Genomic DNA, 26,089 nt, shown 5'->3' with positions numbered 1-26,089 from the left:
TCCCACTGAAATTCACAGCTGCTGAACAAACTAATCCCCTCTCCCGGCCTTTCTTCCTTTCAATGGGCTCTTGGCTTCAAAGACACTTTGGGAAAGGACTTTGCTGGGGCTCACACTGCTTCATCAATAGAAGTTAGTGCAAGTATTATCTGAAGAGCAAGTGGCTTTACAAACAAATACTGCCTAACAATCCCTTCCTCCCAAACACACACATCTAGCCCGCAGACATGATGGGATCTACAACAGGATTAGAGATAGTACCCCTGGCTTCACACCCAGCTCCTTTGTGCAGCTGAGCTCAGCCCTGAAGTGGTGTGGGGAAAACCCTGGAGCTGAACGTCAGGCATGGATGGAGACACACGCATATGCACATACACACACACACATAGCAGGGTGAGCATAAATGCTGTGAGGAGAGAGCCTAATTCAGTGTCACCTCCTTCCTTCAACTGTCTTGACTTCCCATCTGTCCCCTAACCTCTCTTCTGCCTTATTAGGGTACAGGGAGCAAGAACAAAGGGGGCTGGAAAGACAGGTAAGGGCAAAACACGACCCAGAGGAGATAATGATTGGAGATGACCGAGGAAACCAAATTAAAGCAGCTTTATTGCACATTAAGTACATCAGTGTTTCAAATGCAGAGCCCAACCACGAAAGTGCAGCCAGAGTAGGCAGTCCTGAGACGTGTGGGGACTGGAGAACGGCCTCCAAGCCTTGAGGAGCAGTGTTTTAAGTCTTTCGTTAATATGGCTCCTATTCCAGAACCTATTCTGGTCACAGAATGAATGGTCTAAGCCTTGGGCTGGGGCTCAGTCAGGCTGAGTCAGAGGCCGTTCCCCATGGGCAGTGGTCCCTCTGCTCCTATCCTATACCCTAAGAAAGCTCTCAGCAAAAGGCAGTGCACCCCTTCCACCCTTCATAATGCTGCAGATGAGAAGTCCCTTTTCAAAAGGGCCTACGTTCCTTCTCTTGGTTCTGCTCAGCACCCAGCCCTTATGTCTATGACTTGTTCAAAGGGTGAACAACAGTCAACTCTACCCCAGCCTCTAGTGCTCAGAGAAATACAGACCTGGAAATATGAAGTCAGAGGCAAGGAGGAGGTAAGGTCAGGCTTGTAACCCACAGAAAGGGAAAACAAAAGTCCCACATGATGGATACAGCAGAGGTAGACTTGGAAGTAACAATCCTGCTCACCCTCTCAGAAGCCACTTAGAATATCCTTGGGGGAGAAGACACCATGCATCAGGCCCTGTGGGAGTAGTTTTAAAACAGGCTGCGAGAGCCCCAGAAGGCCAGGCATAAAGGGGTAGAGAGCAGGCACTCTGCTGATTTGCAGGCACCAAGCCTGCAGCATCATATACCTGGTAGCAAGAGAAGAGGGCTGAGAAAAACAAACAGAATTTGTTTGGAAATTCCCCTTTCCTGTGGGAAAAAGTTAAGTCACAGTAGAAGTAGCTTCCTGGCAAGAGCAGCTGCCTGGTTTAGATACGCAGCTTATGAGCAATGGTGAGGACAGACTTCAGGACAGGCATGAAGCTGGAGACCTCACTGAAGCTGCTGCAGCCCACCACCTGGGCATGCACCGCGAGGCCCTGCTCAAAGCTTCCTGTGTCCACGCATCGAGCAACCTCGTGGAGCCCCACCAGGATGTGAGGCGAGAGCTGTGGAGGGATTGGCTAATAGGTTAGTGAGCCCAACCTCTCCCCTACCCTGGAGGCACAGAGGGAGAAGGGAGACAAGTTCTGGAGTCCTGTCTGGATGAGATGTCTATATTCTGTGGGGAACCCAGGGTTGTGAGGCCTATGGGAAGGGACCCTGGCTCCCTCTGACCCTGGGTGGCAGTGGAGGGCCAGGAGGCAGAGGAGCACCACTGAGTGTACTTACCGTCCCCTCACAGAGCTTCTCGTATAGATGTTCGAGACGTAGAGCTGCCTCGTCTAACTTCCGTTTTGTTTTCTGCAGGGAGGGAAATGGATTCTGATTCTAGCCCCTAAGTTTAACACTACGTAGGACCACAAAGAATCACGGGACATTAGAGCTAGGATGGTTTACCGCTCCTTCTTTCATTTCACAGATGACGAACTAGAAACCCAAAGAGGGTAAGTGAGTGGCTCAAGCTGACACAGTCAGTGAATGAATGGCAGGTTTCCTTAGTCCTGGTCTCACCCTCCCTCCCTGAGGCCTTTCCAAGAGCTAAGTCTCAATGCTGTTGGTTCTGCTACCAAGGAGCTAAACTTCAAACCAGACAAGTCCTCCCCACTCCACAGGGACATCAAATAAGTATAAGATACAGACCGCATGTCTAGGGGCAGTGAGAAGAGAGTCACACAAGGAACTGGTCTACAGCTAAGGGGTCCTGGAACCAGCTGGTAGGTGAGGGGGCATCATAGGGAAGGTTCAGACTCACTAAGTCAGTGGCAGACAGAGAGCAGCGTTGCAAAAGCGCTTCAAAGCTGATCTTCAAGGACTGGTGTTCGGGGGGCAGCTCTTTCTTTTCCATCTTCTCAGGTGGCCACTGAAATTGCTGAAGGGGGAGCACAAAGACAAGAGAGAGGCAAGCTGTCCTTCCCATGGCTCCGCTCAGGGCTAGTCCTCAGTGTGACTCAGCGTCACACTGGTCCCACTAGAGTGGAGTAGAGCTGGGGAGGGGGCACCCTCCCTCCTCTGCAGTAGGGACACTTGGTATCTGCCCCCAACCCTGTCTCCTTCAGCCCAGAGCCTGCCTCCAAGAATGAGGCTCATCTACCATGCTCCCTGCTCTTCTACACCCAAGAAGATTTGCAAGAGGAAGGGAACACATTATTCCTGTCACCTGCAGGCTGAGTTCTCCTGGGGCTCCAGGGGGAGCATGGCTCACAAGGGAGACAGCGGGCTGTGAGGAAAGGACCCCTCGTGGCTCAGGGGTGAGGCACATAACTGGAGTAGTAATTGGTGCTGGGGGCATAAATGTCTCTGGAAACTAGAGAGAGAGAAAGAAAGGTACATGAGTCTAAGCTGAGAGACTCCTTTTGCCCTCGTTTGAGGGAGTGGCAGAAATTATGAGTGAACAAGGGGACAGAATAGTGAGTGGGGAACTAGGAAGTGAGAAGACTGGTGAATGGATATAAGAAGGAAAGAGGAGGGGGCTGAGGGGAGAAGAGGGGGTGGGGAAAGAGAGAGTATGGAATGTGTGCCTGAGAATGGGAAGGTCTGGGTTGCATTCTGTAAGGAACTAGAATTTGGGTCACGGGTGAATGTATGAGAAGGTGGTTGGGGAGAGATGCACTGACCTTTTTCCTCTGGAGGTTTCCCCTGGGCACTGGAGAATTTTTCAAGGAGTCTTGAGGTCCTGTACAGTATAAATACAGAGATATTTAGGGGCATCATCAGGAACACTGCAATTTTTGGTCTGAAGGCCAGCAAAATTATTTTAGCTGGAGTCCACCACTTCTCCCTCTGCAGACCAGCAGACATTCTCTAACCCCAGTTCACTGGCTTGAGGAAAGAGACTCTTGAGGTGGTGAGGGAAAGGGAGGAGACGGAGGCCATGATCCAGGAGAGGAAAGCTACTGAAGAAGACTGACCTTGGTGAGGCATCAAGGTGCCAGCGGCTGGGAGGACACCAGTGCATGGAGCACCTGGCCCTCCTGGAGGATGTGCCGCAGAGAAGCTAACAGGAAGGGCTGGCGGCTGTGAGCTCCCAGGGCTGAGGCCCGGTGGTCTCACAGAAAGCAGAGGGAGCAGGCGAGGAGTCTCAGGCAGGGAGGCAGAGCCAGGCTGCCTGATGTCTGGGGGTGCCATGGGTGGAGGGGGACCAGGAAGAGGCCATGTTCCAGGGAAGTACACAGGGTTAGGAGCCTGCACCCTTTGCCCTCCTAACAGCTGCGGCTGAGATAAAGCTGAAATGGAACAGAAACAGGTCATTTGCCACTGAACTTCAATTTGGGAGAGACTGAGAGCACATCAAGGGAGAACAAGGCAGCAACAAAAAATCCATAATAATAATAATAGTAATAATAATAATAATAATAAATGATTAACACATGTGTATGGAGATCTACCTTTACAAAGTACTTTTAAATACATCCCTATTTGCCCCTCAAAACAATCTTGTAGGGTTGAAAGGACCAACATAACAACACTCTCATTTTTTGAAAGAAACAAAGTGACCAGGTGTTTTGCCCACAGTAAGTGATAGTACTGAGAATTCGACTTCAAATTCCAACCTCCTCTCACAAGATCAACATACTGCCTCCCAAATCCATGCTGGCCATGCCAGCTATCTTCCTCCGTGCTCTGCCTACAGAGCTCTCCACTCAGCCACTCACCAGGCCTCAGCCCAGGGCCCAGGGCCGAAGGCTGCACTGCCTGGAACCCAGGTGGCCTACAGTCACTTGTGTTCTGCATTCTAGGCCCAGGACAAGGGCTGGGATGGGAAGGTGTCGAGGGCATCACCAGTGAAGACTGAGGTGTAAAAATTCTTGGCCTTGGAGATGGAGTTGAAACCTGTGAAGAGAAAAAATGGTCAGCACTTGGAAAGGAAAAGAAAGGTAAGTAATTGAAAATAGAAAAACAACAGAGAAAATGAAACAAAAAGCTAATTCTTAAAAAAAAATTAAAAAAATTGATAAATCTTTATAAAGACTGACAAAGATAAAAAGAGAAGACACAAGTCATCAAGATCAAGGCTGAAGCAGGGAACCTTACAACAGACCCTGCAGCCATCAAAAAGATAATAAAGGAATAATACAAGTAACCTTACATTCATAAATTTGACAACTTAGAAGAAATGGACCAATTCCTCAAGAAACACAAACCACCAAAACAGCCAAAATTCAACAGAAAATCTGAATAGTTCTGTAACTATTAAAGGAATTAAATTTGTAATTAAAAACTTCCCAACAAAGAAATCTCTAGGCTTAGGCAGTTTCACTGGAGAATTCTACCAAATATTCAAAGAATTAACACAAAGTTCATATAATCTCTTCCAGAATAAAGATGGAACATTTCCTAACTCACTTTATGAGGTCAATACTACCCTGGTACCAATACTACAAAATAAAACTACAGACCATGAACTTAGACACAAAAATCCTCAGTAAAATTTTAGCAATAATCAAGTCCAACAATGTATATACAAATAATATACCACAACCAAGTGGGATTTATTCCAGGTCATGAAATATATATCATGCTATATTTAAAAATCAATCAACATAATCTACCATATCAACAGGTTAAAGAAGAAAAATCATTTGATCATACAAAATGATGCAAAAAAATTTTGACAAAATTCAACACTGATTCATGATTTAGTACACCAGGAACAGAGGGGAAAACCTGGTTAGCCTCATAAAGAGCATCTACCAAAAACCTAGAGCTACCATCATACTTAGTGGTGAAAGACTGAATGTCTTCCCTCTAAGATTTTAAGACTAGGGTGTTTACACTACTCTTATTTTAGTACTACAACAAAGCCAGAAAAATAAAGGCATATAGTTTCATGAAAAAAGAATAAAACTGTCTCTATTCACAGATAACATGATTGTTTACACAGAAAATTCCAAGGAATCCACAAAACACTCCTAGAACTAATAAATGAGTTTAGGAATCTCATTTCTGAGCACTGAAAAGTCACAGGATACAAGATAAACACATAAAGACCAATTATATTTCTATATACTGACAACAAGCAACTGGAAACCAAAATTTAAAATACAATACCATTTGATTTTAAATTGCTCAAAATTAAATATTTATGTTTGAATTGAACAAAACATGTCAAAATCTGTATGATGAGAATTATAAAGCGCTGATGGAGACAGAATTGGAAAGACCTACCATGTTCATGGATGGGAAGATTCAACATAGTAAAGATATCATTTCTCCCTACTTTAATCTATAGTTTTAATGCAATTCTCATCAATTTCAGCAAGTTTCTTTTTGGACAGAAAAGCTTATTCTAAAATTTATGTGAAAAGGACAAGGCACTAGAATACCCAAAGCAATTCTGAAACAGAAAAATAAAGTAGGAGGAATTACTCTTCCCCATGTCAAGGCTTACTATTTAGAGGTAGTAATCAAGACAGAGTGGTACTGACAGAGGAATAGAAACATAAATCAATGGAACAGAATAAGAAACTGAGAAATAAGTCTATACAAATATGCCCGACTAGTTTTTGACAAGGGAGCAAAATCAATTCAACAGAAGAGAGATAGCCTTTTCAGTAAATGATTCTGGACATCCATTGGCAAAAAAATGAACCTGACCCAAACTTCGCACCTTATATAAAAACTAACTCAAAGTGGAACATGGACTTAAATATAAACTGTAAAAATATGAAACTTCTAGAAAGAACACAGTAGGAAATTTGGGGGACATTGGACTAGGCTAAGAGTTCTTAGATTTGACATGAAAAGCATGATCCATAGAAGGAAAACTTTATAAACTGAATCTTATAAAATTAAAACTTTTTTTCTGTGAAGGACTCTGTTAAAAATATAAAAAGACAAATTCTTACGCAGTTACATACACACACACACACACACACAAATGAGTACATATAAAACCAGTGAAATCTGAATCTATGGATTATACTAAATGTCAGTTTCTTAGTCTTGGTATTGTACTATGCTTGTGTGGGACACTGGCATGGGGTGTGGTGGGCTTAGGATGCATGAGACTTCCCAGTACATTTTATTGCATCTTCCTGTGAATCTATAATTATTTCAAAATAGAAAAGAGAGGGTAAGAGGGAAGGAGGGAGCGAAAAAGACAATGAGCAAGTAGGGAAAGAGAAGGAAGAGGAGGGAGGGGGAAAGTGAAGGAGGGAAGAAAATTATGGTGGGAATGAAAGGTGGGACAGGATGACCATCAGAACTTCTGCCTTATACTTTATCTACAATCTCCTTGGGTTTTGGTTCCCTCTGGTAAGCTCCGGGTCTCATAAATTAACAGCATCCTATCCATCTGGGCACTGTGGTCAGTTCCCCTACTTCACACATTACTCTAAACCATCACCAATTTTTGTCAATTCTACCTACTAAATATCTCAGATCCAACCTCACTCTCTAGCTTTAGGTCATTTCATGCCCTCATCATCTCTTGCTAATAGCCTCCCAACTGCCTCTAGTCTTGCCCTTCCTAGACACATAGTTAGCCCTTCCCCTGCATAAGACCATTCAATAGCTCCTGACTGCCTTCGGGGTCAATCTAAACTGCTGAATACAGAATGCCAGGTCTCTCCTGATCTAACTCCTATTTGTTACCTCAGCTTCAACTAACTCATTTCACTGCCACAAACACCTGTTCTGTAGCCCCATTAAAGTATTAGTCATTCCTCAAATGGGTTTTGCTTACTTTCCCTTCACTGCCTTTGGTACATGCCATTCCCACTGCCTGAGATAGCCTTCCTTACCTCTTCCCTTGCCTAAATAACTTTTAATCTTCAAGACTTAGATCAAACATCATATTCATTCTGAAATATTCCCTAAACATCCCCCACTCTCAGTAAATTGCTTTCTTGTGTGTGATCTCATAGCACTTTCTCATACCCCAATCATGGGATTCATTAATTTTACTGCAGTTATTTTTCATATATCGATCTTTCCACTAGACTATGAGCTAATTAAGGGCAAAGATCGTGGTTTGTGCACCTTTCCATTCTAAGTGCCTAGCAATTGTTCACTAAACAGTTATTGGAAAAATAAGTGAATCTCTGCTTTATGAAGACAGGGATTTTCACCTTTTTTTCGACTAATATATTCCAAGTGCCTAAAACCATGCCTGGCACTTGGCAGACATTTAACAAGTATTTCTGAATGAATGAACAAATGAATTAACAAGTAAGGTCTTACCTGGTGAGAAGGCTGGAATCCCAGTCTGTGAGATGTCTCTTGAGAGTAGGGGGTAGCTCCCACAACAACCCGGGGAAACGGGAAAGGAGGAGACTGCTGGCCCAAGACACCAGAACCTTGGGCATGAAAAAGCCGATCTCTCAGTTGCTGAATTGGTGGCTATAAAAGTTGTAATAATGAAGAAATGTGTTAAGTAGAATTAAAACAAGTAAACATCCTCTCTTAAAAACCTGGCCCCATATAGCATTCAACCTTCAGCTGACCCTCTACACTTCAGCCACCTTAGAGGACTCAAAGGTCTCTAATCCCTGCCAAACCTTCCTCCTTGTTGTTCTTCATGCCTAGAATGCCCTATATCTGGGAGCAAGCTATTTCTCTTTGAAGGTCCAGCTCAACTGTTTTAACCACTGGGAAACTTTGACTTCTCCAGACAAAGCCAGCCCCTTGCCTGTGGAGTCCCACAGCACTTAGTATAAGCTTCTGTTATGGGCATGAGAAATTATTGACGTCTGATTTCCCCTCAAGAGACTGACTCAGACGTCACTTGTTCCCCTCAAGTGAACTTCCTGAGGGACAAGATCTTATTTATCCTGGGAGCTTCACCATTTAGCATAGTGCCTGGAACAGGGAAGTGCTCAGCCAGTATTAGATGATTGAATGAAATGGTTTGCTCTTTCCACATGGTGCCACTTACCTGAGCACAGTCACTGGGTAGGTAGCTCATGGCAGTGACCAGGCTGCCCTGGGCTGCCAGGAGGTTGGCATACTGAGTGACCCTATAGGTGGTGGCAGGGCCTGGGGTCACCCCATCAGGTCCCTGCAGTAGCTCCAAGCTCCTATTAAGGACCATCACCTTCTCCATCAGGTCCTATAGGGACAAAGATAAAGGCAGTCAGCCCTCTTCAAAGCACATTCTGCTCTCCAAGCCCAGGTAGCTCACCCAAGGACTTCTCACTATGGGTATGAGGGTATCTGGCCATAGCTAGGGCCATAGCCCATGATGATATACGAGAAACATGACAGTTAGAGAAGGGCCACTTGCCTTCACCTTCTAGGCTGTCTGGGTCTTACATTTTTTGTACACCTCTGCTTCTGTTTGGTTTCTTTATCCTTTATGCTAATACATCATCAATTTCAGATTCTGTTATACTCTTGTTTCACATGTGACTTTGTCTTCCCATGAGTCTGTAACCCCCACCTTCTCTGGGCCCCCCGCAGTGTGTTTAGTATAATTCAGATCCACAGGACTTTTCCTAGAAAAGCTAATAGAAGGCCCAAATTACTCAAATATAGAGTAAACTTATATACCCAAACCTGAAGTGGAAAAAATTATGAAAATTAATACTTAGCTGCTGCTCAGTCTCCCCTGACTGAGAAGGAGGGAAGAATATGATAGCCTACCCATGGGAGAAAGTCCCAGACTTTGAGGGCCTAGGTACCATAATTCCAGCCTGGGTACCCAGAAGCCTCGCCACAGAAACCTTGATTCCAGCCTGGGTACCCAGAAGACTTGCCTCCGATGTCCCTGCACATGTCTACCACTTGCCTCTCCTGCAGGCCTGGTATGGAGAGACCAGGGCCCTGAAGAGAAGGGGTACCTGGAGAGCCATGGGGGATGAAGTCTGATGGTATTTTGCCCAGCACTCCACCAGCCGCTCCACACTCCCTGAGCACACATAACAGAGTCTCGCTTCAGAAGTTAATGCCCTGCTGCCTTCCTGCTCCATGCGAGTTCCCAGTATGTCTGCAGAGAGATGGAAACTTCTTTAATGCCACAGAGTCCCTGTGCTTCTCCTCCTTCTCCTGTTTGAAAATAGCTGGGGAACCATGAGCTTTTGGAAAAGGAGCCACAGTGGCTTCAAGACAACACAGAGGCTAATCCTGCTCTGCAGTGAAGGGCAAAGCTCTTGCACCAAGATGTGACAAGAAAAAGTAAAAGAGGACAATAAATGACCCCTCCTAAAAGTAGGGGCATGCTCTGTAGTTCCTGAGAACATGGCCTGGCCTCCCAGAGCTCAGGCTGTTCCTCAGCCTCCTCCCTCAGGGCGTCCATTGACTCCATGCTAGAGTCACACTACTCTGTCCTGGAGCCGAAGACCACCTACCACAGAGCTCAGGGAATTTCTCTGGCCCTGAGTAAGTCAGTAGCAAGGCCAGAGCCTCTCTCCAGTTCTTCATGCTACAGGCACACAACATATCCTTCCAATTCTTCTGTATAACACAGGCTAGCAGCTGAAGTGGGCAGAGAGGGAAGGAGGCCATCAGTCACCAACCAGCATAGGCAGCAGGAGTCACAGTGATATGCTAAGAAAAGCCCCTCATAAATAGCCTTCCTGTTGACTAGGGGCTAGGGGTGAGGTAGGGGTGGTTAGAATGGGGGTGGGGGTGACATATCCTCTAAATATCAGTCCCAAAGTGTGGGCATCCACTTGATTGATTCCAGGTAATCCCCTCCCCTCCTCTCCTGCCTGGTGGGCAGTTACCGGGGTGATTCTGGTTTTCTTCTTGGCCAAGTAGCGTTCCTGTGTTTGCTTCAGTAGATCTGTGCCCCCAGCCTGGGCCAGGATGATGGCATCAGCAAAGCGCTCTTCCTTCAGGCACAGCTCCACAGCAGGGCCCAGTTCCCCAAGCAGGAGAGCTTGGCTCAGGAGTCCATCCACATCTGCAGGCAGAGGCACCCCTCTGCATCAGCCTGCCCTCAGATCCCAGCTTTCTGGCCCCTGCAGGGCCCACAGCCCACCTCCTGTACTCTGTATCCCTCAGTCTCCTTTGCCCCAGACAAACTCCCAAGTTTCATTCCTTCACAACAAAACATACTGGGGTGTCCTGGGGTGCCCAGGTTCATGGTAACTCTCTATGGACAGGACCCAACAGAAGACAGGGAATCATGGGGCAGTATCACAAGTGTGACAAGTGCTTGCTCCACAAAAAAGGGTCACAGTCATTTAAGCAAGAAGACAGGACAGAAAAAAACACCTTGGTAGAAGGCCTTCCATAGGAAGACCCGTTCATGAAAATCTGCAGCCAGAGAGAGCTCTAACTGGTATAGAACCACCCAACATTTGTGATTACCGGGGAAAGTAGGAGGCCGGGGACAAGAAGGGAATGTCCTCAAGTCCAAGAACTCTGAGCCCACCTACTCCCACACAGAGGGTTCCTCTCCCTCAGGGTCAGGATACCTTCTGTGGTGGGGATCTCCCATGGAGTCATGTTCTGAGGGACCAGCTCATCAAAGAAGGTTGATGAGGCAGAGGCTTCCTCCACAGTATGTTTGGAGGTCTGTACAAGAAAGGACAGAGGTGGGTCCTTGGGAAATGAACCCAGAAGACAGAGATCTGGCTTAGTAACTCTCTCTGAGAGTGCAATTACGAGTTGGCCCTTAATAGATAAAGCTAAAAGAATAACCAGGTAAGGTTTGGGAAGGGCTCTACTTCACGGTTAAAACACAGCTCCATTCCCAGTCCAAAAGCTTATGGGCTCTGTGTCACATTCTGGTTCCAAGAGAGTGAGGAGTTTGAAGACCTCCACAGAAGCTGAGCACTTACTAAGACCAAAGCAAAGGGCCAGAAAGGGGAAGATACCCTAAAGGCAAGTCTTCTGTGCTACCCTAGGTCAGGCTGGTGGGGCTCCTACCACACCTGGCTGCAGAAGGCCTGTTGTCTGATACATTTGAGGTCATCTCCCTTGGGCTGAGGGCTCTCACCCAGCCCAGAGTCACTCTTTAACCATGTGGCCACCTGCAAGGAGAGACCTATGAGTACCACTCTTCCCAGCATTTAGTCAAATAAGCATTATGCTTTCTTACCATCTGCATACCCCACCAACTGGACCCTCTAAAATCCTTGAGCTATTTTCCTGGGAAAAAGCCTAATCTCCAGGAGATAAAATGCTCATATATGCATTAGTGAAGCTCAGGAAGAGGTGTTCTAAGATGGTTTCCACTGACAGGATTCTCTTCTCTGCATCAAGCACATGCTTCTGACTTGAAAGCACCTTACCTTCTTCTGAAGCTCATCTTTACTGTATCCTAGTAGCTTTAGGAATTTCATTCTGGAGTCTTGTTCTAAGGTCACCTAAGGAATGACAGAACACTGAAGTCTCCATTAAACGAATGTGAATGACCCTCTCCTGCACCAGCTGGACACCTGTGCCAGTGTACCCTCAAATAAAGTTCTTTGTACTAACAGAAGTGCCCCCGAAGCCAAGACCATCTCTCTATTTCTCCCCAGATCTGATTCCTATTGGGCTGCATGCAGTTGTGTTAACAAAACCCTTTCCCTCTTCTGCATAAGAATTGGACGTTCAGTTGACTTCCTGTTACCCTGGTAACCTGATAAAAGTATAATATCAACTATGCTTCTAGGCAACACTGCTTGTGACTAGTAAATTGTATCTGGACTAGGACTATGTAAACCATTGATAATTGATGTGGACACCATGCTCTGGGTTTCCCTGATTGCAAGGACTCTTGTAACTAAACAGATCCCCTGCAGGGACCTAGAAGCTATGCTTATGGAGTTTATACAAGAGATATTGGCTCTTGTGGGCCTGAGGCTTCTATACCAGGGCAGTTTGCACACCAGTCTGATGTATATCTCATCTTCTTGCACCTGAGCTGCCTTCTGGTGAGCTGAAAAAGAGAATGCTAAACTGCTGCGTGGGCTGTTGCAAGGCCTCCCACAGAAGAGAACTACCTGAATCTGTCCTGTTGACAAGCTGTGGTTCCTGTCCCCTATCCTTCTGAGGCGACTGATGCCAAGTGAGTCTTCAGTAGTCTTGTGAGTCTAAATGGCTAGGTGAGAAGACTCCTAGTGGAAGTTGCACAGATACAGCAAGCAAAGCTTATCCACTCAATGCAATGGGTTAGATGGCTTGGAGCCTTCATTTATCTCACACTGAATCATGAATTCTGACTACAGTCTTTCTCATGGTTTTTCAGGGCCCCCTCCTTCTTCCATGCTCTTCCCTTGGAAATGTTCATCCATACTTAGCTTTAGGACCATCATGATGGACAGCTCTTGGGTAGCTTTTAAACCACACTCCCCTCTGTCTTATGGGCACCACAGCCTCCTTTGTTCAGCAGAGTAAAGGCTGATCAATCTTTCTACTCTTTCCCACCCCACCATTCCTGGAGCTACAGCCTGTAACCTACTTATAACAAAGGAATTATTTCTTACTCTTTTCTTCCCACATCTTTTTCCAGCTTCACTCTGCAGTTGATGATCTTTCTCAAATTCTTTTCTCCTCAGATCCCTGGTGTTTACTTTCATAAAGTTCTACTATGTCTGAAGCACTGACTCCAAGTTCTTCTCAGACCCCCAGGACAGACCCTGTCCTTCTATTTGCATTCTTCTCTTTAATCCCAAAGACTTTACTAATCCTCTCACTGCCTGTCCAGTTATTTCTCTTTCTTCCTTCAGCTCTCTCCTCTCTTTTGCTCATTTCTTTTGACAGGTAGAGCATTCATCCTGGCATCATAAGCAACTTGAGATTAAATTGGCACTGGAACTGAAGCCATGCCTTCAGCATTGAGTGGGACTTGAGCCCTGAGTCCCAGCACAATGACATGCCTTGTGTTACATGAAACGACTCAAAGCCTTCTGATGACAATGTACCCTTTCCAGCTGATCTTCCTTTCCTTTCTCATCCTTTCTTCTCCCTTCTCATCACCTTAACTGCCCTGTGGCATGGCACTGTGAAAGCCCTCACCTTGGCTCTGGTAAAGTATCCAGGACATCAGCAACAGCAGAAAAAAGGCAAATGTCACTTGTACTCATCAGCTTCCCTAGCCATAAATGGTCTCTGAGTCTCTGGTAAAGAGTGGAGGTTCTGTGCCCAGGGGTGGATGCTATGTAGAAAAACTCAGTAAGGGTTAGGACCTCTGTAATCTGGATCACAGTGTGGTTGCTGCCAGAGGGTGGGGTTGACATAGGCTGGAGAATTTTGGGGAAATACTTCTGAGCAGCCAGCCTTCAGACTTCCTACCTTCAGGAACTGCCAGAGCATCTTTTCGCTTTGTAGCGATGCTTCCTGGATCTTGTTCTGACAATAATTCAGGAGATTTCCTGAACCCAGGGCCTCCTGCAGCTCAGCTGACCGCAGCAGGAATTCGGATTCTGTGGTGACCTGACTGATGAAGACTAGGCGGAGGCAAGGCTGTGGCACTTGATGTGCAGGAGTGCTGGGGAGGCCAAAAGTAACCAGCTTCCCCCCAAACTGGTGAGGAAAAACAAGAAAGAGAAAGGTCAAGCCAAAAATTAACACCAAGTCAGGATCACAGGGAAGACTATCTATTGGTTGACCCTAGGATAGGAAAACAATAATATGAGAACTCCTGGGATGGAATAGGATCTGGAACTGAGTAGCAAATGTGCCCCCATCCCAAAACCACCTCTGCAAGTTCAGCACCATCAGCTTAAAACTTCAATACATGATACTCATCTTTCCCTCACCTGTCCTGGTACCACCATTCTCCCAGATACCTGGACTAAACTCCTTGGCATTATCACAGTCTTTGTACCCAGCATAGCCAAGCAACAACAAAATCTTACCTCTTCTTGTTCAGTGTTCCTCATGCAGGCCCCCTCTGTCCCATGCCTAGTGCTAGCACACCTAGATTATTGGAATAGGTTGCTAGCCTCTGGGTTTTTCCTCCTCCGTCCCAAGCCTTAGACGACCACCCTATACCTGGTGCTACTCAGGAGCTTGTACTGGTTTCACAAGGCCATGGGAGAGAGCTTAAGTTCCTCTGCCTATAATCCACAAAATCTTTCAAAATCAGGGCCAGTATCTCTCCCTGCTCACTTATGTGATTACTCTGCATCCCCAAAGTGCCCTGTTCACTCCTGCTTCTGTGCCTTCACCCACCACAACACTCTGATCTGAGCATCCTTCTCACCAAATTAGGTACTTTATATAAAGCACCTGGCACAAAAGCAGAGCTCAGGAAAATTCCTTTACTCCAGCAGTTCTTCACCTTGGCTGCACTTTAAAACTATCTGGGAAGTGATCCAGAGTCGCCAGGCTGTACCCCAAACAAAAAAATCAGAAGCTCTGGAGGTGGTATTGGGCATTGTTTTTCTTTTTTTTTTTTAAGTTCCTTCAGGCTATTCCAATTTCAGCCATGCTCTACAACTACTGTTCAACCATTTACTACTTCCCTTCCTAAGACCCTCTACTTAATGAGCTTCCCCAGTCAGAATTCTTCTTTTGACTCCCAAGCACAAAAATCTACACCACAGAGTGCACTAAATAGAACCATCTTAACTTGTGATTTGTATAATACTTGATAATTTTACAGAGTGTTTGCATATATTCTTACTTGAGGTTCATGTCAGTTCACTAATGTAAGCTTGGCAGGTATTATTATTCCTCTTTTACAGATAAGAACACTGAAGTCCTGAGTTAAGAGGCTTGCCCAAGGTTACCCAGCAGATAAGTGACAGACCTATGATATGAACTCAGGTCTCTTGACTTCAGAGTTTTCACCCCCCTGCCTCTTGAGTGTGTTTGCCTTACCTCCCTAGTAAAACTGTCCATTCTGAAAACAAGCAGCTCTACTACATCTGTTTCTAATTCAAACTTAATAATTAAAGCATTGTGCTAGGTGCTTTAGGGCCTTGCTACTGCTCCCTAGACCAGCAGCAAGGGTATCATCTGGGAACTTGTTGGAAAATCAGAATCTTGGTCCCTACCTCAGACCAAATGAACCAGAATCTGAATTTTAACATGATCTCTAGGTGATCTGTATGCACATTAAAGTTTGGGAAGCACTGTTTTAGGGATAAAAATGGATAAAACATGGTCCTAACCTCAAGGAGTCTAGTACTTACTAGGGTCTCCAGATCCTATTTATGCATATAAGTAGCTTTAGTACAGTTAGTACAGGTATCACTCCAGGAGTACAAATCTGTGAGATTACAGAAGCAAGGTCAAGTTTGATTAGGGTTAGACAGGCGTCATGGAGGGGGTGGTATTTAAGTGAGGGAACTTGAAAGGCTGCAGGAGGATTCAGTGCTCAGAAGAGAAGCTGAAGGGTAAGGTACAGGGGGAGGCTGCAGTTATCTGTAGAACAGAAGGTAGTCCTATGTAACTGGAGAAGAGCGAACACATAGCAATAAGGTGGGAATAAAAACTGGAGGTAAATGGGGCTCTGTGTATATCTGGCTTTGAGTCTATAAGGTAATGAAGATCAAAGGTTTTGAGTAGAGGAGAGGATGAAATCAACAATTTTTTCTTTCATGCTTTGCATTCACCCTTTTCCTGCTTTGAATTCCATGCCTGGACTCACTACCATTCTAGATATGCAGAGGTTAGAGAAAAATCAGATGGAATCTCAGACAGTTCTCCATAACAGAGGTCTAAGGCAATCGATTCCTTTCAGATAGGACTGGAACAGCAGGCAGTGTGAAGGGGTAGAGAGGGAAGCTACAGCAACTCTCTGAGCAGTAAAGTGGGACCTGATCTGAGACACAGGCAATGGGAATAAATCTCTTCCAGAATGCAGCTCCATGATGGGCACACAGCAGGCTTAACACATACACGTACACACACACACACACACACACACACACACACCACAACACAACACACACTACACTTACAGCAAATGAAACGCCTGCTGGTCTTCTCATCCATTTGGGGGGTTTTTTCAGGGGAGGTATCAATGATGCTTGGGCCACTTGCTCTGGCACCTGCAACGGTGGGAGAGGCTGGCCTTTGCTGAAGGAAGAAGAGATCTGAGGGCAAAAGGACACCTGCATCATCAGGGTGAAGTGGTGGCTTAGCCAGGAACTCCTACAAACTACATTTTGGAAAGGATCCTTGAGGTACCCAGTCTGGCCCACAAAGGCAGGACTCTCATACTCCAGGGGACTGGTAGTGAGAACTCCCATGCAGTAGGCTCTTTTGGAAGACTACTGCATCCAATGTTTACAGTGGAGTGTAACACCAAATGGATCTATAGGAGACAGGGAGGTAAGACAGTTCATACTTCCAAAAATAACAAAGGATTCAGGCGTGGAGGTCCAATTTCCCTAAAATACCACAGGGAACATCCAAGGTAAAGGCCTCCTTTGTATTGGGTAGAAACTGATATCCTCCTGGGAAGATGGGTGCTGGAGCAAAGGTTCATCCCTCCCCAAACCCAGGGCTCTGGTTTCCCAAGTCTCCACTTCTTCTCAGGCCATATGTCCTCTCTCCCCCTCAAACAGAGACAGCCCCTTTCCCTAGCATTCTTCAAACCTTGTCAGCCTGTCTCATCTGCTGGACTTCCCAGCTCCTACCCATCACAGAGTACAAACTGATCCAGCCGTCGAAGGAGGCAGCAGAGAACACTGGAGGATCCCGAGGGCACCACTGCACATCAAAGCACCAGCTGCTCTGTGTAGGTAGCTTATATACCACCTAATATGAGGGAACACAACCATTAGGGAAATCCTGACTTAGGCAAGGCAACCCAGAATACATAGGTGCAGCTGAGATTCCCCTCCCATCCCAGCATGCCCACAGAAGGGCCAGACTACCTCAGTGCTCCCCAGGTTCCAGCACAAGATCTGGTTGTCCTTGGCACTACTGAGCAACAGCTCAGCATCAGCCTGGCTCCAGGACACTGACAAGATTCCCCTAAAAAGGAAAGGAAAGAGGAACTAACATTTGTTGAATGCCTACTATGAGTTGGGTGCCTTATATATCTTGGATAAATCTCATCCTCCCAAAATGAGCAATATAATTTCATTTTACAAATGAAGAAAATGAGGCTTTGGAGGAAATAAAGGAACTTTCAGCAGTCATGCAGCCAGAACCCAAGTCAAGTCCCAGAGCCAGTGCACTATGCACTATACCACTCTGCCTTCCACAGGTCACTGCAGGATGGCCTGCTTCTCTTCCCTGATGGTACAGTAGGGATTACAAATCAGCATGAATCAGGTAAGCACCCACCCTGTGGGTGCTTTTAGTGCAGAAGGGTAGTAAGGACCTAACTCCCAAAAGTCCCCATAGAGGTATAAAGGCATGGCCCCTGAGTTAGAAAGACCAGACTCTGGGGCTGCTTTCTCTGCTGTGGGCCCAAGAGCTATAGCCTCGGAGGCAGACCTATTCACAGGAAAGGCAGGAACCAAGGTTCTTTTATTAAGGAGACGTCTTGGAGGAGGCAATCTCATCATCTAAAGAAATGAGCATTATCCTCATATCAGAGCCTGGGGACTCTCACAGCGGGACTAAACACTGGCTCCACTGTTTCTCATGACCCCATCCCTACTCCCATCTCTGGAAGTTAGATGGAATCTCAGGCTCTTTTCCATAACCTCTGGGGCTAACGGAACTCCTCTTGGTTGGGGCAAGAGCTAGAACTGGGTAACTGTGTGCTCACTGGGACGGCTTTGAAGCCAAGGAGAATGTCTGGTAGCCAACGTGAGACATTCACTGCCTTCTACCCAGGTTAGTTATGGCCCTTCCATTCACCAAGGATGTGGACAGGGTTTGAGATGCTACCTGCTGTGACTCTCCAGCAACTTCAGGGGCGAGGAGGCAAAGCGCAAGTCCCACAGCTGAATCACTGGAAGACGATCATCTTCTGAACACAGAACCAACTGCGTGGCTATGACTGGGTGCCAGGCCAGGCCTGAGCAGTGCATCTGTGAACAAAGCAGACCCCAATGGGCGATGTAACCTGATTCTTCTGGTTATGAACTTTTTTTGTCCAGTTGGAACAGGACCTCTCTGAGGGCAGGTTTTATGTCTCTCCTATGTGGCTGGGAACAGCACAACCACTGGAGTAAATGATGACCACAAGTAAGGAGCACTAGAAGCCTCCAGATGAGCTCAGTTCAGCTTCCCTAAGCTCTCACTCTCAATAGGAAATCTGCTAAGGGGCTGAATCCACCTGGGTAACAGTTGAAAGCAGAGCCCTAGCCTAGGGGAGAGCAGCCCAAGTGTTAGGCCTGAGAGATGGCAGAGCCTGAGCCTATATTCTGCCTGTATTCGACTTACCCTGTTGCTGTGATCACTGACTTTGATGACAGGTTCATTCTTCCTGAGATCCCATACGACTGCCTTGCCGCTGGGGTGAGCAGAAGACAGAATGTGTTGAACTTGACGGTTCCAAGAGAGTGCCTTGACGTCTTCTTGGGGCTGCTGAAGCAGGATGGGGGGAGGGGTTGAGGACAACCTGTCACCCTTGGACCAAAAGACAGATGCAGCTCAACTGCTCCCAACCACCCATAGAAGGGCCAAGAGTAGACATGGGGCTACCCAAACCAAGCCAGTCTCAGGGATCTGGGTGTTGAGTTTTCCAGAGAGGATCCTTTAGGGAACTGGTGTAGAAGCTGAGAGGACAGATACACTTGGGTTCTACTTCTATCCCAAGGTGATCCTGAGAGGATAGAGTCAAGATTTAAAAATGCCCTCTTGTCTATGACAAAGAGAGAAGGAGAGGAAGAAGGAGAGAGGGGGAGGGAAACACAGACGTGCAAGACCCCCAGAGAGAATAAGGCAGAGAGAAAAGCCACCGCTACTTTTAGGGCACAAGATGCTATCAAATTCATACTCAACTTACCTCACGATACTGTAAGCGTTAAGACAGAAAAGCCAGGAAGAAAAATATGGGCCCAGTTATAGACTGACAAGATAGGTACACTCAGAGACAGATATACACAAGACCCCCAACTACATGGGAGAACCAGACATAAAGACAAGGCTGATTCTCCCACAAAAAGGACAAGAGTATATCTGGGTATCCTACTTTTGTCCCTGGTCTGCTGAGCCCAGGGACCAATGCTGCCTAAGCTACTCTATGATGAGCAGTACTCTCACTCCTTCTCTCAATGTCTTTTACTCCCATCTTCATTCTTCCAGAACCCACTAGACAGTTAACGACCACAAACCACCTCCACCACCCACACACCCCCTTCCCACTTTATCCCTCTAGTATCTGGCTGGTAGGTAGCACGTTGGTCTGTGGAGTTTTATTGCCCTCCAGTGGTAAAGACTGTAATCTCCCGTGCTCTGACTGCCTCCAGAATTCAAGACGCTCCCTGGGAAAATCAGCTGTACACTCTTCAGTAGCAGCACCAGGAGCCTCCTCACCTGTGACTTGGATCCTGGGGTCATTGGCACACTCAGGTTATTCAAATCCCAAATGAAGATTTCAGAATCATTGGCCCCTGAGGCCAGGAGGTTGCCCTGTATGGAGAATAAGTCTTTGGAGACACATCACCCTAGGAAGAGATGAGAGCAGAAAAGGGGGAAAGAGACCCACAATTTGAGCTTCCAAAGCCTCCCCCATAACAACTTGGGAAGGGCTCAGAGTTACAGACCAGAGGTCACAAGTAAATGATTCCCTTCAGATCTGTTGCTCCATGGCTCAGCCATGTCTGATCAACTAAAATGTAGTACCTGGAAAGGATTAAAGTCAAGAGCTCTGACAGCCCCCGTGTGCTTCTGTTTCTGGGCAATCACAGGTTCCTTTCCCGAAGACAGGATGTGAGTCACATTGTATAGAGTAAGCATGCCATTGTCCCCGCCGCCTGCAATAACCCCGGAGCCTTCCAGAAGCCCATTGCCAAAGCTCCCCCAGATCAGCTTGTGAAACCTACAAAGAGGAGAACTGGCATCAACACCCACTCAGGTCCACGTCAGTAAGTAGAGAGCAGGCATCTGCATCAGCCTCTGCCACAACACAGGCATCCCCATCCTTAGTTGTAGCCTGCCTATCAGACACAGAATGGAGGTCTCCTCTGCCTGGTCCTGCCCTTTGGCTGAAAAAAATATTCCATCTATGTTACATTAGAAGCCAGGAGGCTACTGCCTTGGAGCTAGGGTTGGGGGGGATTTTTTCTTGCTATTAATGTTATTAAGGTTACATAGGCCCAGTGATAAATACTTCAAATAGATTATTTCACTTAATACCTCCAACTCCAATCACAACTAACACTTACTGAGTACTTCCTGTGTACCAGGCACTGTTTTCTAAGTGCTTTACATGTCTTAGCTGATTAACAACCCCATGAGGTATTAACTCCATTTTCAACTGAGGAAACTGAGGCACAGAGAAGTTATATACTTCTGTATATACAGTTAGTAATTTTACTCCCATTTGACAGTTAGGGAAGTGACAGAGTCAAGGTTCAAAGTCAGGCCCATCTTATTCCAAAGTCCGAACTCTTAACCATCATAAAATACTGTCTTCTATTTAAGGGAAGATCCAAACTCTTCCATAGTTGAATAGAAGCAGGTTCTCTAGCTGTCCCCTCTTCCCTCTTAAACTGGAAGTGAGAAAAGATCTAAAGACCTCTCCACCCAGTGCCTCTCCCATGTGGCTGGCCCACTGGAACTACGTGGATCCAGTTGGCCAGCCCTAGAAACACAAAGGCACCACTTGGGAAGCACTTTTCTGGCTTTCTGAGTGTCTCACACTGCCAAATCTTGCACAAAAGAATGAGGTGGACGCTGGGCCTCCTGCAAACAAGTATGGGTTCCTTGCAAAGCTGCTAGGGAAGGCCTATGAAATCCCCAAATCCTCACAGGTGGTCTGTCCTCCATTTCAGTCACTAGCCAAGGACATTTCCACAGCCCTTTCGAGAAGCCAGATTTCACCTTGAATGAGGTCATAAGATCCATAACTGAAATGAAATGTTCCCACACCCTGGGAACAGTCAGCAAAGAAACTGAGTGGGGTGACCAGGCAGCAACCTGTTTGGCCAGTCATTAGAGTAGAGCTAACCTGCCAAAAGTGAAGAGCTGAGCACAATTCAGACTACGTCAGCATCTGAAGAAAACAGCGGAGATGAAAAAACGGTGGGTCTACAGCTACTGCCAGAAAGACTATGTTTTCTAAGGTTGTGCTGATTTTAACAGGGCAGAAGAAGGAGTTCCATGCTGGCTCCAGAGGCTGCCATGTCACCCAAAGGCTAGAGCTCAACATTGGTAGGGTGCAAATCAACAGAGTAGCTAGAGAAGCCTGTAGTGAGCCAAACAGGAACCAGAGGAAGGTACTGCCAGGAAAACTCATGTGGGAATGCAATGACCTCAGTATGGTCAGAGCACATGACATACAAACCAGAGTAAAAGGCACCTGAGTCCTCAACAGTTAGTCACCAAAGGGTTGGAGAAGAGAGCTCAGTTACTTTACAGTGGCTGAAATGTGGAATACAGGGTGTGACAAAATGATTTTCCTTCTGTCTGCATGTAGACAGTATATTTCTACTGCTAACACTTCACTAGTGACTGTGAAACTGGAGCTTGAACAGACGTGACAGAGAACACCCGGGAGAGGGGAACACCTGCAAAGAGTAAGGCAAGGAAGGGGATTTGATCATTCAGTGGGCTCAAGGAGTGTCAATTATCTCTGCCCTGCAAGTGGACAGGGAACAAAAGTGCATGTGTGCACGTGTGTGTGTGTGCAAAGAGAGAGCATGTGAGTAAATGTGACAAAATGTTAAAAACTGATGGGTCCAAGTGAAGGTATAAGACTGTTTATTATACTATTTTGCAACTCTTCTAGGTTTGCATATTTAAAAAAATAAAAAGTTTAAGACAAAAAAGATGGTCTTTGGCCTGAAAATAGGAACTAAGAGATTTAAGGAGAAGGTATAGGGAGAAGAGTTTGCACAAGAAGGTGGGAACTTCGAAAACATGGGAACACAGGTGGAATTCTCTGCTAAAGAGATTCCCAGGATGATGATGGCAATGCTGGAGACTGACCATATGGCATCACAGAATGAGGGGTGGCACAAGAAAATATAGGCTCTTTGATTCCTACCCAGACCTCGTGAAGCAGAATTTGCAGAGACAGGCCCTCAGAACCTACCTTTTTAACAAAAGCCTCCAGGTGACTCTAACAACCTGCAGAGTTGAGAACCACTGTACTAAATACATCAGACTGCATACCAAGCTAGAACAAGGGAAGAAGTTGAATTTCGTAAAGACAGAACCAGCCCCAACAACCATCTCATGGCTATGCTTCTGGCAAAATGAAAAAGACAAGGCTGGAGAGAATAAACAGAACTGTGAGATTAGAAGGTTGAGCCAGCTAAGCTTTCATCTGAGGCCAAGCCTCAGCTAACTTATGATTAGGAACATGTGCTATATAAATTCTTGGTCCTATGACTTCCAGACTTCATTGTTTGGGATTTTGATTGTATTTGCTTAGATTCCTTTTGGAAAATCCCAACTTCATGTTAGTAGACTAAAGTGAGAATGAGTTTGTCCATATCCTGGCCAAAATAGCTGAGAAAATGCAAATTTCCTTAGAAGTCAAACAGAGCGGTACTCCAAGCTGGAGAATGAAGGCATTGAGTAACAGCTGCTCGAGAGGAAAACTACTTTTCTGAAGGCTTACTATGCACTAGGCTGCCATATGCCTACTATGTATCCCAAATTTACAGTAGAGAAAACAGAGTCAAAGAAGTTAAATGATGCGTCCGAGAGGACAGTAGACAGCAAAGCTGGAATGCGAACCCAAGTCTGTTCAACAACAAAGCCCGCCCTCTGTCTATTCCGTGATCTTGACATCTCTAGACAGAAGGCAAGTCTTGGAAACAAGAAAACTAAGAGTAGTACCTAAATGATCTTTTACCACTTAGTGATGTCCCTTACACAGGCACCTAAAGAGGGGTCACAGTGCTCCCAAATAGCTAGAGCTGAGATAAAGGTAATGGAAGACAGATGACCTACTTTCTCCATGTTACTAGAGGATGGATCAGACATAGGTTACAGAGGCCACTCAGAGATCGAGAACCTCAGTGTAGAGAGAGGGTAGAGTATAGCGAATCACCCATTAGCCCCTGAACTATTCAGCCACAGCAGCTATATCCTTAGTTCAAAAGTCAATACACAAACAATGTAGTATTCTCCCAGAAAGCTTTCTTCTTGAGTGAGATTCATCTAACAAACCAAACATCACTTGCCTCAGTGCACATGCTAATCCATATTGATTCTGACTGCGTCAGGTGGCACTTATCCATGCACTCTCTTCAGTCTGTTTATAGCTGAAGGCTGTCTCTTATTTACACCCATATGAGTGCTTCAGAACACTTCTCTTTCAGCCAGATATTGCTAAGTAGATAATATTTCTCTGGTACATCACAGGCTGATGATAAGGGGATCTTTAGGATTCAAATGTGGTTGGCATAGGTCTGGAAAAAAGGGCAGGTAATGGAAGGAGGAAGACTGAAAAGTATGTTTAGTTAATAATGAAGAGATACACAGAGGAGTTTTTAAAAAAGGAAAAAAGGAGGCTAAGCTAGAAAAAGAGGAGAGACTGAACATAAGACCTAAATTTGGAGCTCAGTAGGGTCTTAGAAGTCATCCTGTACAACCTCTTCTCTCTCTATATATAAGTGAGGAAACCTAAGATCACTGACGGAACTCAATTTGCCCAAAGTCACATAGTTTTAGCCAAGGCAGAACCCAACATAACTGTGCTGTCCATCAAACTATGCAGAAGATGACACAGAAAAGGAAGACGGGAGCATTAAGCAAAGAGTGGGTTGCCCTTTATCTACCCTGATCATCTGGGTCACTAGTTTGTGATGCTGACTTTTGAGTAAGTGACCTAACTCAGGCTGGAGCAGAAAGAAGTGAATGTCTTAGACCCTGAAGTGTTTAAGATGGTTTCTTCAGAAAGGCCCCAACAGAACTGTATTAGAGGTAATTCCTTCTGTCTTTGAGAATCAGAATCAATCTTTGGATACAATTATACAGGTGGAAAAAGAAAGTAGAGAAGAAATACTATCGAGAGGGTTAACTGTACTATTTGTTTTGGTTATAGCCCCCAAATTCCTGCAGGGTAGAGCAGGGGGTGAGGTGATGCTTTGTGATTACCGAATATAGTAGCAACATTTCAAAAAGGGTTTCTTCAACCTAATTGGCTGCAAAACAAACAGATCCTTACCCCTGAAAAGATCTTAAGGCACTAAGACTAACTGAAGACTGACTATAACTACCTGAAGTGGTGGCTATGGATGCTTAGTTTGGTAATCCAGAAGTTTCTAGTATCACTCATTTATTCAACAGATATTTATTAACCACCTAATGTTCTAGGTACTAGAGATACAGCAGTGAATAAAACAGGCAAAAATCTCTGCCTACATGGATCTTAGGGTTCAGTTTCAAGGTTTCTTAAGCAATTGTATTGCCTCTTTCTTAAGAACTCTTAGCCCTAAGGAGCCACTACTGTGCTAAAGCTGCTGCTTGGCTGATCAAAGAAAAAAGCCCCCTCTCCCTTATCTCCACGAGTATAAACATTATTAAATTAGCTCACCCCTTTCAGCAGCCCTTTCCTAAATGCTTGCTCAGAGGCTAAGAATATCTCATCATTATTGGTAAACCCTCCAAGGCCTGCTCTTCAAAAGGTACACATACCGGAAATGCAAAGAAATGTAAAAAACTGCGAAGTAAGGGACTCTGTCATAAAGTGATATAGGAGCTCAAGAAAGGGAGAACAATAACTAACTTTCATCATTAGCTTAAACCATGAAAAAAAGAAGAGGGTAGGTCTGTCTAAATATCTTAATCTAATCACTTAAGTGGGCCAAAGAATGCACAAGAGGACGGGAAGCTGCATCCAGCTTCCCTAAAGACCAGCAATCTCTCAAGTGGAATGGGCAAGATAATTCTCTGGGCTGTAAGAAAAAGATTTTACATGTTATATTTTTAATATTAAAAATAGTATAGTAATACATACATATTATTTATATTGAATATATAATTGAGTATAGTGACTATTCACATTTTTCCTGATGGTACAAAAATTTGGAGACCATTGATTCAGACTATAAGCCTCATCTTTATAAAACATATAAAAAGCAATTGAATAATGGACAGGAGGTAGGTTTTGGAGTCAGACAGGCCTAGACTGAAATCCTTGCTTCTCAGAGCTTTGGTTCCCGCCTATGTAAAATGGGAATAATGATATTTATTGCTTAGGCTCATTCTGAGGAATGAGTAAGCTACATGGAGCCCCTAGCATAGTGCCTGGTGTGTATACATGCACTCAGTGAATGCTAGTACCCAGCCCCATAAACCTGCCAGAGCCATGAAACCCATGAGTACCCAGTCAGCGCCCAACAGCAATGAGGAAAGGATCATTCATTCGTCTCCCATTGGCAGAAAAGGGAGATACTGAGTAAGGCTGTTATCTTCACAAGAGCCAAGGGAGGAAGGAGCCAACATCTCTGGGTTCAGAAAGAGATCAGGTACTCGTGAGTCCAGGCTTGCGTGAGGCATCTCTATCACATGACTCTGTCTGACACTG

At 45.5% G+C, this 26,089-nt stretch overlaps 1 protein-coding gene across 11 annotated transcripts in view; it reads right to left on the bottom strand.

The window, feature by feature from the left end:
• Positions 1-584: 584 nt before the first annotated feature.
• The window catches only part of SEC31B (SEC31 homolog B, COPII coat complex component), a 28,911-nt gene continuing 3,406 nt past the window's right edge, over positions 585-26,089 (bottom strand). For 2 of the 11 annotated variants that reach the window (XM_032491091.1, XM_032491096.1), the window contains 23 exons: positions 20,230-20,425; positions 19,921-20,016; positions 18,826-18,969; positions 18,328-18,470; positions 17,361-17,460; positions 17,080-17,241; positions 16,440-16,574; positions 13,822-14,052; positions 11,835-11,909; positions 11,475-11,573; positions 11,016-11,115; positions 10,320-10,498; positions 9,942-10,068; positions 9,435-9,580; positions 8,531-8,704; positions 7,837-7,995; positions 4,308-4,485; positions 3,564-3,878; positions 3,270-3,328; positions 2,813-2,959; positions 2,408-2,524; positions 1,885-1,956; positions 585-1,661 (listed from right to left, as the gene is read on the bottom strand). In XM_032491091.1, coding sequence (XP_032346982.1) covers positions 1,482-1,661; positions 1,885-1,956; positions 2,408-2,524; positions 2,813-2,959; positions 3,270-3,328; positions 3,564-3,878; positions 4,308-4,485; positions 7,837-7,995; positions 8,531-8,704; positions 9,435-9,580; positions 9,942-10,068; positions 10,320-10,498; positions 11,016-11,115; positions 11,475-11,573; positions 11,835-11,909; positions 13,822-14,052; positions 16,440-16,574; positions 17,080-17,241; positions 17,361-17,460; positions 18,328-18,470; positions 18,826-18,969; positions 19,921-20,016; positions 20,230-20,425 — 3,334 coding nt within the window. In that variant the 3' untranslated portion in view covers positions 585-1,481. Of the gene's footprint in view, positions 1,662-1,884; positions 1,957-2,407; positions 2,525-2,812; positions 2,960-3,269; positions 3,329-3,563; positions 3,879-4,307; positions 4,486-7,836; positions 7,996-8,530; positions 8,705-9,434; positions 9,581-9,941; positions 10,069-10,319; positions 10,499-11,015; positions 11,116-11,474; positions 11,574-11,834; positions 11,910-13,821; positions 14,053-16,439; positions 16,575-17,079; positions 17,242-17,360; positions 17,461-18,327; positions 18,471-18,825; positions 18,970-19,920; positions 20,052-20,229; positions 20,426-26,089 lie in introns of all 11 variants that reach the window. The other 9 variants (XM_032491093.1, XM_032491092.1, XM_032491095.1 and 6 more) reach the window with 9 other exon arrangements.

This window comes from Camelus ferus, chromosome 11 (genome assembly GCF_009834535.1).
Source record: "Camelus ferus isolate YT-003-E chromosome 11, BCGSAC_Cfer_1.0, whole genome shotgun sequence".
In the NCBI taxonomy this organism is placed as follows: domain Eukaryota; kingdom Metazoa; phylum Chordata; class Mammalia; order Artiodactyla; family Camelidae; genus Camelus; species Camelus ferus.
Note: the sequence above shows the minus strand (reverse complement) of the source record. Positions and strands in the feature narration are given on the sequence as shown.